Source organism: Athene noctua, chromosome 4 (genome assembly GCF_965140245.1).
Source record: "Athene noctua chromosome 4, bAthNoc1.hap1.1, whole genome shotgun sequence".
Taxonomy (NCBI): domain Eukaryota; kingdom Metazoa; phylum Chordata; class Aves; order Strigiformes; family Strigidae; genus Athene; species Athene noctua.
The window spans coordinates 58545436-58562839 of record NC_134040.1 but is presented as its reverse complement, the minus strand read 5'-3'; the positions used below and the strand labels follow the sequence as shown (position 1 = coordinate 58562839).

General features: G+C 36.4%; 1 protein-coding gene across 11 annotated transcripts in view; it reads right to left on the bottom strand.

Moving 5' to 3' along the window:
- The window catches only part of TBCK (TBC1 domain containing kinase), a 145356-nt gene that overhangs the window by 59052 nt on the left and 68900 nt on the right, over positions 1-17404 (bottom strand). For all 11 annotated transcript variants that reach the window (XR_012633594.1, XR_012633596.1, XR_012633595.1 and 8 more), the window contains one exon: positions 9865-10040. Coding sequence is in view for 8 of the 11 variants with exons in the window: in XM_074905479.1 (XP_074761580.1) it covers positions 9865-10040 (176 nt within the window). In the remaining 3 variants the exon portion in view is untranslated. The remainder of the gene's footprint in view (positions 1-9864; positions 10041-17404) is intronic.

The window sequence follows — 17404 nt, the reverse complement described above, 5'->3', positions numbered from 1 at the left end:
GAATAAGCAAGAAGAACAGTACATTTCTACTACAATTCAGGACAGATTTGTAGGCAAAGAAACTGCTATTGTGTTTTTATCAAAAAAAGCAGTTTCCATGACAGGCAGTCAGTTTTCAGGAAGTATCTGAAAGCAAGACCAAATGAGAACGCTGGATTTTAGCTGCATCATCTAAACAGATTTTGTGACTGAAACCAATCATTACCAATGTGTTTGCACTTAGTATTTCCTATGCAAATGCTTTTGTTTATATCCTTCATAATGAAGTAGATGAAGGCAGTACTTGATTCCCTAGGTGCATTGTCTTTTACAAGGTATGGTTTTGTTTGTTTGTTTTTAAATAAACAGAATAACTCTCATTGCTCCTGTGAATTCTGATGGCCTGATAAGCAAAAAGTATGTAACTCTTGTACTAACTGAGAAAGAATGATGCTTAAATCCATTGAAAGAAAAAGGCTTGTACAGACAAGGAGTATTCTAATGATCGTAAATAAGTAAAAAGGAACATATGTCTTGACACACTCCCTAATCCCCCTTCCCTCTCCTCCCCCACCATTTTTTTTGACCATTATTAGCAAAGGGTCAGACAAAAAGGCTTCATTTTTTTTTACGTTCAATCAGGACTACTTATAAAGGAGAAGCAGACAAACTTCCAGATTTTAGAAACTGTTTTCTAAAATTTTCAAACACTTGAGAGCCCCAGCTCTCTACACAACCTACCAAATTCTTTCTTACATTTCAGATTCAGTCCTCCCTTGCCATCATATTTGTTCTTATCTTTCCAAGTCAAGACATTGGTGCTCACCTTCTCTCTGTTCCCTATCTCCCTCTACTTCTTATTTATTAAGTTTAATCGATTTCATTTGCAAGTACATTTTGCAAGCTGCACTCTTCCACTTTCTCTACCACCCTGACTCTGCCACAGAGCTCTCTGCTCCAGAACCAACACCTTGATGAGCAGGGAAATACCAACTTTTAGCTAATTGTCATTCATAAACATCTTCCATATATCTTTGTACACCATTGTAGGCAGTCTACAAAAATGTAAGTGAGCTCTACTTGCTGAAGTAGCCTATTATTAAGGAAACCTCTCTCTTTCTCCCTAGAATAACATAATTGAGTAAATAAAGTGAGTCAGCAGCACAGTTATTCCCTGCATGCAGCCAAGCAGACATGCTGCAAAGTCTCATTATTTATATTGCATCTGATATGACAAAACAGGCAAACAATTCTCATGAATGCAGGGAACCACTTTGAAATACAAAACTGATCTGTAATCCAGTTGTGCCTGAAAAAAACCTCACAAGACGCTTTAACATGATTTAAATCTTGAAATAAAAGAAGTAGCAAGAATGATCTTGCAAGCCTTCCCTGCTTTCCATCAGTGTCTCTTTTTTCCTCTTGGTAAATGCTCTCTCATTGACAAGAAATTGTATTACTTTGCTTTGAGAAAAAAATATTAAAGAATCTTAGGAATACGAGCTGTCAGGAGATTTCCTTGCATTCTTGAAAAACAAAATCAACAGTAATTTAATATCACCTCTCAATGCAAACTGCAACTAGAAATTTTCTTTCCCTCACAATGTGATCTCCTATATCACTTGGTGTCAGAGACCTTGGATTTAGACAATCCATCTTTTCTCAAGATTCAACTGTAGTTGATATTTATCTATGATTGCTGTTCTCTGAACTGGCATTAACAATTGCAGCATGGGTCTGGGACATTTTCCTTTATTTACCAGTGTGAAGCCTGTCAAAGAGCAAAACATACTGTTAGGGCTCTACCTTAACTGCTGACTATTAAGAGTAGTGCCGAATTTGAGTAATTGTCAGAAAGTTTGAAAGTACAGAAAGCTGTACATGCTTTTCAGATCAATTTCCCTGGACTTCTGTACCACTTCGCTCATTTTGGAAACCCAGGCCCAAGCTTTGGCGAGATAAACATTAAGTCATCATTTTAGCATCAACAGAAACATTTATGTCCATCAACCTAAAATGTGTTCATTCACATTTGCAGGATGGGCTCCATGACTAACTTTTGTTGCAGGTTCAACTTTGCAGTCGGTATGCACTCTTTCTTCTAGCTATGTTGTCACATATATTTGAAAATCAGATCTTCCATCAGTAACAATGGCAGATGGCAATATATACATAGCTGTAACAATTTTACTAGTAGATTAAAATGATGTTGACATAATCACACAGGCCACTAGCCAATTTGTATGTACTAGTCTATCAACTGTGAGAATGCAGCAACATCACCAGGCAAGACAGCTGCATTCAGGAAAATCTTCATCCTCTCACTGCACTTCCAAATAAGTTAGACCATAGTTATATCATGTCCTGACTCAACTGAGAAAAAGCACAGCACTCAGCCTGGCCCATGGTGCATCAAGAGAGATGTGATGGAATCCTGGATTCAAGGTTAGACTAAGGCAGGCTCCTATAGAGATCTATATAGAGAAAAAGAACGGGGTAGGACAGAGGACTGGGGAGTAGGGAGAAGAAACATCTTGGGCCTTTGATAGAAATAAGTATCTTAGACAGAATATACCCCCTTCTCATGTTACGAAAACTAATTTTTAATACATTTTCTTAACAGTACTGTTACACAGCGCTGTGCTTTATGACATAACTTTCACAGCAGCAATATATGGCATACACAGGAGTTAGTGCATACTGTAATTAGTTGCTCTGAGTGGCAGGAGGTAGCTATATCTCTGTACCTGAGCATACTTGTGTGTGAGATAAACTACTAAGACCCTTGAGTTCACTTCTCCTCCAAAACCAACTTCAAAAATTTCTCTCAAACTCCACTGCCTTCTAATGCTACAAGCACACACATAAAAAAATGTAATATCAAGAGGACCATTTCTCTCTGTGGTATCTAACTGCTTACCAGAAACTGAATAAAGCATAAATCTTTTTAGATCTGTGCTGGTCTTAAGGCGTATTTTGAGAACACTCAGTGGGTTATTCTGTCTAAAGTAAATTCACATATACACTGCACTGCTTTTTCGTTTTCCTTTTTTCAGATGTAGACAGCTATTTTTTGGAAAAAAAATGGATTATTTAACAAAGTATGAAATTAAACCGTCACCCAAGAAACTGCAGCAAGTGTTTATATTGGTTGCCAAAAAGACTTATTCCCACTATAGTCGTCCTTGTGTCTCAAAGAGAGCTGACTCAAAGTAGTGACTCACTACTAAAATTTGTGAAAACAAAGTAACAACATTGTCTTCAGCCAAGCAGCCAGCTTGCAACTAGGACTGCTAGAGCCTGAAATTGTGCTCTCCTTAGGAGCTCGCAAGCTTATCTCATTATATATTTCTCAGGGGAAAATTCTAAAGCATCGCTCACAAAATGTTAATTTTACATTATATTGTCAGCAACCCAATAAATAATTACCAGCGAAATTATTAAAACACTGAGCCGAGTAACTATTTCCTAACATTCTCCATGCACTGGATGTGCATTAAAAAAATATTTGAAAAATAGCTTACTGCTACCACTCTTCAGTGAGACCAAGCAAACTCCTCCTTGCTAAAACTTAGTTATAATATAAGGCTTTACTCCAGCTGTACTTGTGGAAAGGAACATTTTCACAACACCAGGTTTCCAAGAATGGAACTGTACCAGCTCACATATCACAGAGATCACCCAGCAATAATCAATGAGGAAAAAGGGCATCAATGTAGATGGAAAAAGCACAGGTAGAAACCACAGTGTCACTCTGAAGAGCTCAGATTCATATTGCGAGCTACAGGCGATTACTGAGTACGGTTGAGCAGATGCAACGCTGTCCAGAAAGACTGGAAATCCTGGTTTTCCTCCATTTTTCATTTCAATATTCCAACAATTTACTTTGGTAAGGACTAACCTCAGATTACGTTACTAGTTCTACCATCTTCATTTCAGACATCATCATCTCATAGAGTACACTCCACAGGGGCTATATATTTGGCATAGAAGGGAAAAACAGAGTTGGCGCAAACCCAATTTTTTTAACAGCTGTAGCAAACTTGAATGCATTGTTCTGTTGTGTTTACTACCTTACTATGGGCCCAATCCTTTCTTTACCTTGTAAACAGCTCATTTGTCAATAACTTCCACACCTTAAAGGATGGTGACAATAGCTGCCATATTCCGTATTCTGATGTACAGTGGCTACAGCTTACATTTTTTAAAAGTAAATTTCTTTTCCCCAGTAATATGACAAAACTGAAAAAAACGAGAAAAATTAAACTCCTAATACAAATTGATGAAAGGCTATCAAACCCAGAATTTGATTTTAAGACAATTTCCAAATAAGAAAAAAAGTAACACAAAAAGAACATTCTCACAAGATGTAGAGACAGAAAACTGGCTAGATTGGGTGTTTTAAAATTAATTTTACAGGTATAATTACTCCTTTCCCCCCAGCACATTTGCTAATCAGTCACAGAATCCCAATTGTGGAAAGTCAAAAAGGTCAAATACACTTAGCTTTCAACTTCAAAGTGGGTATAATTGCAAAGGTTTGTGAGGAAGGACTAGATGGACAATCAGTGAATCCAGAACCTGAGCCTAAGGCTTCAGCAGAGAGTGCTCTGGCTGCTCCAACTGCCCATTTACATTTACAGCAGACAAACACATCCCAGGGAGACTCAGAAACAAAGTCTGTGCAAAATATGTTTACAATTCTTAAATATGATCTGAGTGTCTAACAAACTACTGAAGTCGCATATAAATAATATTTATATTATTATAAACATAGTCCTTTAATTTTGCCTCAACTAAGAAAAAACACAGCATATTTGTTCCAATGAGTTTACATTCAATTAATATAATTGCTATTTATATTACAACTTGAAAACAACCACAACATTCAATTAGAGACTCTTAAATTAATGTTTAACATCAGTTATTTCCTAAGCTATGTATTGCTTGTTTTATCCACTCTGGTAACTGAATGCCTTATTTTCTATCAGAAGAAGTAATAAACTGTAAGAAAATATATTCTTATTTTTAAAAACAAGCAGAGTAAAGCAAGTGCTAAAAAAAGGCTTCCTTCAGCTTATTTAATCTGCAAAACTAAAGCACTGGAAGCAGTTTTCCTTACACTCCCCACTTTGTAGTTGTTGGTTGACTGGCTTATGAGTATCAAAAAAACCTTTGCAAAGCTAACAAATAAACAGAGAAAGTTTTGAAGATTTCAACATTTCACAAAAATATTTGTCAGAATGTGATAGGCTTACAACATGCCCAGTTAAACAGTGAATTGTTTATTCACTTACAGAAGAGTGACACAAAAAGCGTGTTTTAACCAACTCTTCTGAAAAACGACAAACACAACTGCTCACTTGAGCTGGTAGCAGCTACAATCAGAAAAACAGAAGCATCAAAGGTACATGTAAAATAAATCAGAAACATTAACTCAGATCTCGATCAGTTAATGTGTTGCACAACATGAACTAAAGATGAATTTTAGCTTTCTGTTGAGTAGTAGCACAATGAAATAAGAAAACAAAAGCAAGTTCCCTACAAAACCAGAACACAAAACAAACCTGAAAAGGGTCAAGGCAATCAGAAGACCCTTGAGGCAGAATAACATAACAGTCATTATGAACAGCACTGACAGTGCACTTGGACATATCCCTGCTTGTACGCTGAAACAGAAATTTTGGTGGACACTACTCATTATGTTTCTTTTAGAAGAATATATTGAATTTATACATCAGTTAGTAAAGGGCTTAATATAAACCTAGGCAATACATCTGATATGGACAAATACACCCTAGGTGCATACAGTAAAGTAAAAGCAACTGAGTGCTAACATGCTTATTGCAAATAGGCCTGAATTCCCATATGTAAGAAGTCTCTCATGCAACCTATTTTTGATTATCTGCAAAGAAAACTTACCATAAGAAAACTTTGCTCATATTATTTTTGATAAAAGCAAATGTTTTTCATGTTTGTACTGTTTCATCAAACCATTAGTCATCTTCCCCCTTTGATATTTCTCCTACTGCATCAAAAATGAAAAGCTGAATTGGACCAGTGGTATTTAGATCAGTGCAAGGGTCAATAATCATCTGGTAGACTTTTCTCCAGTTGAATGCTTTCACTCCCCAATATTCATCAGGAACTCCCACCATTGAAAAGAGGATTGATGGTAGAAAACAACAACAAAGGCCTAATTGTATAAGCCCCGGAATTTATGGGAGTCCCCTGTCACACCTGAGCAGATATTCATAAAGATAACTGCATCATTCTCTCACTTTTATTTAGAAGTCTACAGGTAGCTGGAGAGTGCAAACACCTACCATGTCTATAAGGGAGATACAGGCATAGCAAAAAATAGTTAAATGGCAAGTGTTACTTGTCTCTGTGGCTGCTGCACATAAAAAAAAAAAAAAAAAAAAAAGAAAAAGTTGAGTTTCCAGGGTATGAAGTTTCAGGAAGAGTAAGAGAAAAATCATCCGTGTACTGGTCAATAAAAAATTGCAGACACAAATTTCAGTAGACTGCTACGAAAATTTAGCAGTGAATCTAAAGGAGTTTTTCTGTTCTTAGTTTTGACATTTCATCTTTCTCAAAATAAACACGCAAACCCACTTAAGGTTCCCTCTGAAACTATTTCCTCCTTGAGATTTTATCTCAGTAGAAATATGCTTACTGTCTAAAAGATAGAAGATTAAGCAACACACAAGTCCAAGAAGGAAGAGAGCACACAAGCCTCTTTATGAAGTTGCAAATAGATGTCACTAAAATGAAAACTAAGCAATGCTAAAGGATAAAAAGAATCAAAACAGTTTTGTTTTACTGGCTGCTGATTTAGGGAGAAAAGTGCTCACCCAGGGGCAAGTACTTGTGTTATTATTAACCAAAGCACCATAACATGCAGATACACACAAATATTTGAGTAGCCAATAAAAAGCACTTAAGAAACAAACCGAAGCATCTTAAAGAGAAAATACAAATATAGGATTAGGAGACAGCTGGTGTTTAGAATTAAATACACTAAACAATGTTTCAAGAAGTCATAAACCAACTTCAGAAGCAAACCCACAGCTTTGTTGACAAAGGAATTGTCTCCTACCCTCCCCACCCTCAACTACAGAGGTGACCCACAAATACAAAACTGGAGATGCAAAAGTAGTGCAAAGTGTTTGTCCAAATAATGCCTAACTAAATCGGTGGAAAAACAGCAAAGTCATTTTTTAAGAGCTAGACTGACCACCAAGGACACAATGCTGTTTTAGAAAATCCACTAAAGGCTACTGTGTGTAAAAAGAATAAACAGTTTCCATGCTTTTCAAGTAGAAAAATGTTTCCCCATGGCAGCAAACACCAGTAGAGTACACATTTGAAGAAAGAGATAGCTAGCTCCAGGATTAAGGTTAAAAAACCAAAACACAACACCTTTGGGTGTAATTAGTGTATTTTACCAATAACTTCAGAGGGTTTTTTAGCAACATTGCTCAAAACCATGAGAAATATCATTTTATAAAGACAAATATCTAGAAGTGCAGAACTGGTCACAAGTGAGAGGTAGCTCATTAGTGGATCATGTTACACAGGATCTTCGAAGTCTGAACTATGGCTCCTGACAGAACCATAAATGTGCTTGGCTTGTATATATCTATCTCAAAATCTCACATACAAAAAACCAGCACATGAGAGCAAACATTTGTACACTATAACTTAACATGTGAATCGATTTCCTTGTCATTCAGGTGTCCATGAGATCAGTTTCCTCTTTTGCCACACAAAGAGCCTGAATATGTCCACATATTTCTGTATAAATCACATAGTGCTGCTCTATGTGATGAGCTAAACCCACCCCTACAGCACCACCCAAAATATTCAATACACTTGAGCTTCAAAAGAAGTTAAACCATCAGTTACACTGCTATAAATGAAAAGGCTTTGCTGTTAAGTAGAAATGAAAGAGAAGGCAATAGAAGTTATGGTATTTATTTTTCTTCTCTGTAACATACCAAAAACATTTGCTTAATTTCTTGGAAATTGTGGGATAGATGAGCCTAGTTACCGGCATTACAAACAAACCCAACTTCTGGTATGAAAATAAAATTGCTATCAGTAAAAAAAATTTCTCAGGAAATGAAATTACACTGAAAGAAACTTAACCCAAAAGAACGGATTTTTATTTCTGCTACAAATATAAATCTTTGTTCAGTAGACACTTGTTTTCTCCCATGGCCTTCCTTGCTATTTCCAAGTCCCTTCACTCTTGCTTGGACACAGAAAGGCACAAGTACATCCTTAGGTCTGAGAAGACTTGTCTTTTTCCTCTCTTGTCATCGTAACATTAAGAAAAGCTAGCACAATACGCAAAAAGATTTTCACTGTTAGCACTGTCAGGCTGCCAAGAGAGACTGCATAATCTCGGAAGTTTTCATGACCTGACAGAACAAAGCCCTGGGCAACCCCATACGAATTCAGTGTTGGGTCTGTTTTCTGCAGGAATTTGTACCAGATGACTTCCTAAGGTCCTATCTGAATTACTCTGTGAGTGCGCAGCCCTAAGCTCCTTCAGACAGTTTCTCTACATATCTCTACAACAGCAGCAGCAGTTGTGTTGGCTACAATTCCTGTATAACAACCACATCAGTACTCTCCTATTACTTTTCTTCCCAGATGCTTTTCTACATCTACTTATTATTTCTTAAACTCTGTAAGCTTTTTGGAGTTTCATTTTGTTTTGCAACTGCCTATCTATCTCAGTGTCCTGCATTTGTGGCTGCGGCTTCTAGAAAATACAGCAATAAAAATAAAATCAAATCTAAAGTAAAAATCAAGAAAATGACTGATTATCACACTCAGGTTAAGGACTTACTTAAAAAGTAAGATACACCTGAGGAACAATACACTGCTTAGTAGTTAGGAACAAGAAATGGAAAGACTAAAACCTAATGCAATTGACCAAATAGATACGGCAGGTCTATATATCCTTCCCCTATTCTTGTAACCTACTTGTGAATGAATTCTGATTGTAGGAGAATGTGAAAGGAAAAAACGCAAGACTCTTTACTTTTTAAGAGACTGCCTAGATTTATAATGCTGAGTGGAAGGAAAGGAATAATTTCAAATCACTACTCTTCAGATGGTGTATTTGACAAGGGAAACAACCATCAGATTTTACTGGAGAGAGAACAGAAAAATATTTTTGCTGAACTGAGTATCTATTTAATGCAGATATACTTTTAGCCACTAGTCATTCTTTGCCAAGACAAACACAGACGTGACTTGCATACTACCTCTCAAAATAACTTCAGCCATACCTTTAACCTGACACGCCAAGATCGAAAAAGCAGCCAGAGCTGCCTGCGTCACTTCCCAGTTACCTGCTTCTCACTGGCAAACTGTTCTTTTCACTATTTTTCTCCTAAGATAAAGCCTGTTTGTAGTTCTACAGGTGATTCATGGACATTGGTCTGTTGTGGTAACAAACACCACAGAACTGAAGATGCAGGAGTTGGGAGAGGCAGAAATCCAGCACAAGAAGAAGCAATTTTATTGGCATGTACATCAAAGAATCTGAAGTTCAAAGCAGTAAAGATAAAAAACCCCAAACCCCAACAACCTCCCAGATATTTTTAATTCACTGCATTAGACTGTTCATCAAAATTAATAATATGGCATAGGCTCTAACACTGTGCACCAGATGACAAGCAAATCAGAACATCTGACGAATGTGTCAAACCCCTGTGCTTGAATGTGACAACAGAAATGTTAGTAACTGAGTTTTGGTAGGTATTTTTTTTCGGTCTAAATTTTAAGAGAAAAAAAAAACCACCTGGGGCAGGAAAAACACACAATCTGAACAATTGTCCCCCCTCCAGTTCCCAGGTCACTTACTAGGTCACTTCGAGGTGCTTCCTGATAGTCTGCTGAAAAGCAGGACACTGAACTTTTTGTGCCATTGCTCTCACTGGCTTGCCGTGGAGGCTGTGCATATTGCCTGTATGTTGCACTCTTTGGGGTCCAGCGAAACAGGTTGATTGATTCACGAACACAACGCTCAATGTCAATCTCTGATGAGGGATTCAGAGAAAAAAACAAAGAAATGCAATCATGAAAAATAAGCACATTAACCTAGCTATGATATTGCTAAATATACATGTGTCCATCTATACCACTGTTTATCTCTCTTCCCCCCCCTTTAAAAAGCACATAGTTTTCAAAGACATTTTCCCATTCAAAATTTTTTGGAAATTTTTAATGAAAAACTAGCAAAGACATTTTGAGCATTAATTTTATTCCTAGCTATGTATAGAAATACAGCAAGCTGTTTAAGAGAACCATAACAGAACTTTAACCAAACACAGGAATATAATTGAAACCTAGTCATTGTAAGGCATCTTCATTAAATGTCTTTACAAGTCAGACTATTGACTCTTAGATATATGTACATGTAGTACATCAAAAGTACATTTCATGCAATGTATGGACATCAGGATTTTTGGATCAACTGAGTGTCTTTGTCAGTTAAATACTGCTGTGAGTCAGACTGAAATCTTTCAGTTGCCAAACTTTGTGTGGCCTGCCATTTCAACAAAGCTGCATGTTATCTGTTTGGTGGAAAACAGAAACACTAATTTTTGCCTGGTAGCAAACAGAATGGATTTTAGGGGTTGTTTTTTTTTTTTTTGGGTTTTTTTTTTTTTTTAAAAAAAGAGTCCAAAACCCAACTAGATGTTCACAGTGAAACATTCTGGCTGAAGGAGTGAAGTGCTTGCATGTGTGACAAAATACTACTCAACCTGGGAGGGAAGCAGACACCCATCAAATTAGAAGCATCCTAAAATAAGCTGCAGTCAAAAAAAAATAAAATTGCTGAAGCATAATGAAAAACATGCATAACAACAACAAAGTAAAACTAGCTACTTGGAATAATACTTGCCAGGGATAAATGGACAATATGATGTCTCAACAGTAACTAACAATTTTTCATTCTGTGATGTAAACTTACTAGATTTTTCATCTTGAATATATTGTAATGGAAAAAAAAATCCATAACTGAAAAATTTAATATATTTTCTAAATTCAGGTAAAGACAGTTGATGTCTTACACTGGTTACTGTTCCTAAAGCTCAGAATACACTCTGAAGCATGGTCATTAGTCATATTTTCTCTACATTCCTGAAGACTCATTTTATTTATAAAAAGTTGACAATTTCAGTTCAAAACTGTAGTCTATTTTTGGTTTTATTTTTTTCTGTAAAGAGACTGCTGTAACAGTGAGTTATAGCCCTGTCTCCCGAGAGTCTTAATTAAGGCAATATTAGCAGTACTATTGTAATAAGTGAGATGAAAGCCGAATTTAGCCAGTAAAAAAACCCAACCAAACAAATAATAATTAATAGCTTGAGAAACATTTGGTTGTGAGAGGGCATAATAGCCTACAAATATCTGAAACTGAAAACAGAGAACTAGGGGTTGGAATAGGAATGCTATGTGGAGTAGGAAGTTATTAAAAAGCTGAAAGCAGAAATAGAGATTGACAGAGTTAAACACTGGAGATGGGCTATCAAAATATTTTTCCTAGAAACAAGCTCACTAATTCTCTAAATTAATTCATTTTGGAAGTGGAAAATGCAGCAATGAGTTTCCCTGAAAATGATAAACAGTTCTCACACATCAAGACATAAGTAGAAAAAAATCTAGGAGTCAGTTATTCTGTGGCTCTTGGCTATTTGGTTTCTCCTTTCTTCTAAGCAGCATTTCAGGATGACAGTGGCCATGCCTGAAAATGAAGTTCCACAGAACAAAAGGAAATTTTAAAAGGTTTAGGAGGAAGCCAGCCAAAGCCTAACACTGATTTCTGGTCTGGTGATTAATTAATCTGCTTCTAAGGAATGAAAAATAAAAATATAACAAGTAGATTGTCGTTTCCACAAATAATTAAAAGAAGAATAAATGTATACACATAGGTACATGTATGCATATGTATGGGAATAGTCAACTTCTATAACATACAAGGGAGACAAAATTATTGTTAATGAAAGAATTTACCCACATTCTTTTTTGAAAAACCAATTAGTTTCAGGATACTGGAGTTTAAAATTAAAATTAAACCAGTGTAAATATTTACAGAACATTTGTTAGTCACATTGCATGAACAAGCTTCACACTTGAGTAACCTTCAAGCCCATCTTCACTTTGTTTGAAAGTTTGGTTTAAGAAAATCACTTCCTGTCAGTAACTAAAATGTAATGCAGTCTTTTGGAGCCTTGCTGGATAAGATCTTTCCTCCTCCCTTTGGCTAATAAGTAAGGGTCTGCTGTGCTATTTCAATTCTGATTTCTTCCCATGCCCTTTCAAATATATGACAAATGAGTCAGTCTCCAATTAAATGTCCATCTTTTGTTATCTCACCAAGACTTTGCATTCACACAGTATTAATCCTGCTTGCACTCACCCTGCTCTGAAGGAACTGTGTTAAAAGCCAGAAAAAACAAACGTATTTTACATATTATTGAAAACATACTGTTGGTATATCAGTAGTGCAAATATATTAAGCCAGTACCTAGATTCTTGTGCAGGACTATGAACAAATTAACAGAGTACCTCACCAGGATGCCAGACTACTTGTCATGTGCAAACATCTTAGAGGAAGATCCTCCTGAGAACAGGCTCTGCATAACTCTCAAGGCATCAGCAAGAAGCAAACAGAAACATTTAGAAAGGACAGGGGGGGCCCACTCACTCATGAGTGTACACACAACATCTCTGTGCTCTTCAAAGTCCCAACACTGGGGTATTGTGTCGTTTCAAAAGCACATGCCTTCTGTTTGCATTGATACAAATTATTTTGCTGGAAAATCTACAAGAAGATCATGCTGCCATAACACGGTGTCATTAACTGTGAAGCGTGCACTGAAAAAAATTAAGCCTAACTTGAAACATAATTACTATAAAAGTAAGTTTAAATTTCAAAATTTAGCAGTCTACTTTTCAAAAAAGTGCAGAGCACCTGCATTTCAAAACAGCCAAAGCTGGAACCCAAATACCTAGGAACTAAAAGTTGCAAGTTTCATTTGACAACATTGGGTTTAGGAGTTCTGGCTCAACTGAGCTCAAAGTCAAGCAGCAATCAAAACCTTACAGGAAACAACTCTGTGGCACCAGCTAACTACTTTATTACTTTGCATCAAAAGGCTTTTCCTGAGATTTCTAAATATGCAAATAGTACCAGAATTTAAAAAGGCAGGGGTGGCCAAGTAAACAAGACATGATCTGATAGTAATGTCCTGGTTTTGCCATGCCCCATGTCAATATTAAGCTTACTGAACTATTGTGCTCCTTCGCTGAACTAAAATTCCTGGTTGCTCTAAAATGTTACTCATTTTGCTCTGTTCATGCAAAATTATCACTCCCTACCAAGCTGCTGCCTCTGTCAACAGCCCCAACTGAAAAGGACAGCTCAGCTGACATAGATGCTTTTTAAGCTACATACATTTTGTGTTTATTATAGATACAGGAGGGAAGAATACCACACTTGAAACAGATGCTAAAAAGAAAGCATCAGTTTAAAGGCAATACACCTGTGACAAAAGTACACAGAACTTTTTATTTTTACCGCAAAACTGGACCTGCATACGTTGTTCACAGCAAATGAAAGCAAGTAATGGAGAAAAACATAACATGAATGCTTAGTTCTTAAGGAAAATGTACACAGACCAAGTCTTTGTGAGCAGTTAATCAATTCCAGAGCCCTTTCCTTGGGTAACAAGTAACCACTTCAGAAATCTGGCCAAAATAAACTGCTTCTGCATTTTGGAAACAGCCCAGAATTATGGGCTTGGTTTGACCTCTCTATCACAAATGCTTTACTACTACCCTGCCAGGCAACAACAGCCACCACACTGCCACATAAATAGGCCAGAAATCCTCTTTGCTATAAAAGCAGAGAAGGTGAATAGGTCAGTCAGTTCGATCTCACAATTCCTGCTCTCAGAACAAATAGAGGTGAAAGGCCATAAGACTCTTCTTTTCTGATGACATACAAAAAGATACACTAAGCCTAGATATTTAAAAGGACAAATCTAGGAAGAGAAGTGACATTTCTATCCAACATCTCTATTACTGATAGAAGGTTACTATAAATGAAAAGAGCAACGCAAAATTATTCTTTTTATATAATTTATTTCATATATTATAGGACAGTTGTGTTATTTCATTGTTTTGTGGACAGTAATTTGCTCTTACACACATCAGCATCCCTTTCAGTGAATTTTGCGACAAAATTTCAAAGGTAACAAATATCAGTCATTAATTTTAAAACTCTTCAGCTAATAAGACAGAAGTCTTTGTTCTTCTTTCTACATGGATGCAAGGTGTGCATCTTTCAAAGAGCTGCCAGGAGTGCAAGTGTTGTCAATCAAGATGCCATCACAGTTCTTACGTAACACAGTAGGTGTACAGAAGTTGCATTCAGCTAGAAAAATTATTGGATGTAGAAGTAAAGGAACATACTACAGCACTCTGTCTTCAGACAGATTGCATACTGCACAGCTGTAATAAGGATCAATAATTTCAATGCTGCATTGACAGGCTACCTTGTCTGAGAGCACATTACTCTACAATTCTCTAGACAGTTCTCCACATCAATATTGTTTACTACCTCTGGACGATACTGCTGTTTTCAGTGTACATGTGACAGTTGTCTTGCTGTTGGAAAGACAACATTTTAAACTATTCTGAAGACTGGATGCCCACAAACAGCAGTTAGTGTATCAAAAATGAAATGGTCCAGGCCCTTGCTTGGTGAAAACACATCAACCATCTGCATGAGGTTCAGAAATGCTGGGAGAATAATGAATTTTTGTTTTATGCAATGAAATCACATGTAATGTCCAAAGAACAGAAACAGAATTTGTTGGTCTCTCTTCTTAATCCATAAAGGAGATGTTCAAGAACTGAGAAATTCAGTATGTATCCAGATGAAGAGTTCTGTAGCAGAGGGTGTTATGAAGATAATTCAAGTAGACATGACAAATCTATGTGAGATACTGATGCTTCTGCTGAGAACAACAGCAGGTATGTTTGCAGCCTGTGTATAAACAAGTGAAGCTGAGAGGAGTTATGGAAAGTGTAATTATTACAGTACCTGCAGTTATGCAGTCACCTGGATCAGTTTATGCAGAACTTACCAAAGTAGTGAGCAACAGAGAGGAGCAGCAGTAAGCACCATGAGTTATTTCTGAAACACTAGACTGCATAAAGGACAAACATGAATCCTTTTCTTACTCATGATTGTAAAAATTGCTATGACTCAGCAGTTTAATGGAAAGGTTTCATAAAGAATGCCTTCCAGTATGGAAATGTGATGTTGTCCTGCATTGATAAAGATGAGCAGGAAAGACACAGAATGACGAATGGCTATATGAAGAGTAAAGATTTACCGTAAGTGACCACCAAATGTCACATGCTATGTCTTACAGAGAAAGACAACTAATGTCAGTTAAGCTCCAACAGGAAAGTGTGTTTTAAACAGTTTTATGAGGTATGCCATGGCTGTTTAACAGCAGACATTTCTTCAAGCTAACAAAATGTTAATGACTTCTGGTCAGGCCCTAACATCAGATTAGGATACTGGCCAACAACAGAAGGATATGAATTCACACTGTATAATGGAAATAGTCAGATGGAGGCTATTATGCAAAACCTGAGATGTACGCAAGAATAAGGGGAAATAAAGCAGATCAGCAGAAGAATGAACATTATTCCATAACTAGACGATAACCATCTATAGGAGATGCATAAAAGGACAGGTTTATAAAACTGCAAGGATCAGCTTAAGAAGAAACTTCTTAGAAACACATGGAAATGAAGAACATGCCAACATTCAACAACATTCCATCAAAAATTTAAAAATATTGCTTTGGCTTTTCTGTGTTGTACAGTTTGTTAAAAACTTTCTAAACCGATTCAACAGACATTTAGCAATCTCAAATGCTAGTGAAACTTACTTCCTTTATCTTAAATCTGAAGTAATATGCAAATACTGAAGGTCAGTATGCATTAGTAAAGATCATACCATCTAACTTTCTAGCTGGGTGGGGTACAAGAGCCACTTTAGATGCTTCCCAGACATAACAGGTATAAAATGATAAAGAATTCTACAGTCGGAAACTCTGATCAGACCAAATGCTTATAAAACTGATCAATCTCTAAAGAGCCGTAAGTAGAAGACCTTTGTATTAGCAGAGCTCTCCTCTTGTTAGCCTTCAGGATATTTTAAAGGAAATAACATGAAGTAACTTAGAATTTCTGTTTTTGAAATAAGACAAAAATTCAGGTAACCTTGAGAAGAAGTATCTGTTGTCATGAGAAAAGGATCAAAGCCTCTAATTTGACCTGTTGGTTCCTAGACCAGTAATGAAAAAAACTTTAGGTAAAGGTTAATATGGGTAAGGTATCTAGATCTGCCTAAAGAGTATCCTGAGCCATTTAACACCCACGAACTACCACTGAGCAAGAAACATATTATTCAAGACTAAAATGTTACTATTCTCCCACAAATACAGTAACTGTAAACAGGAAGGATAACAATCATCTTGTTTGTGTATCAATGCTTAAACCAGGTTTAATTCCTAAAAAAATGTTCTTAGCATTTGACACTACAGTAGATAACTTACTTGCAAAACTGTCAGTGTTTACCATTAGTCAAGTCTATGTATTTCACAGTGCAAAATTAGTAGCTTTAGAGTATCTAATATATATACATTTCTAAATGATTTAAAGTTTGCTCTATAATTAACCTACTCAGAAGTAAAAAAAGTTCCCCTGTTCTGTGAAAAAGCTTTCTAACATCCCCCATTTGAATTTATACAAGAGCATTTAAGAAGCACATTCCTAAATATATTTTTATAAAAAGAAAAAAAGAAAAAAGACCATCTTTAAGGCATTTTTAAGTTTGTGTCATTTCAGGGTTACATTCCCAGCAGACAAGTTTGTGGTTTATACTCTATCAGTTTACATGATTGCTGAATTTGTTGCTTTAGAATTATACCATGTCGGTTAATTAACAGAAAGAAAAAAAGGTTTTGTTTTGGTTTTTTTTAAGCATAAGGATTGAAGAACCAGCAAGAGATTGTCTAGCTCTCTGCCTGGCTCTGAAGTCAAATGATACGTGACTAGTCTATCCCCTAACAGAAGCTTGCCTAGACTTTAAATATTTGCAGTAACAGAGGTTTCACCTGGACACACCCCTGATGAGTACTTAGCCCATTTATCACCATTGTCAGAATACAGACAACTATTCTTCACATGCAACATGATGTTTTCCCAGTTGGGATACCTGTGCTTCCTGAATTGCCCTTCAATGCTAACAATCAAGTCCTGAAATTTATTCTGAGCTTGCGATATCAACAAAGTCTTAGCTTTAGGTACA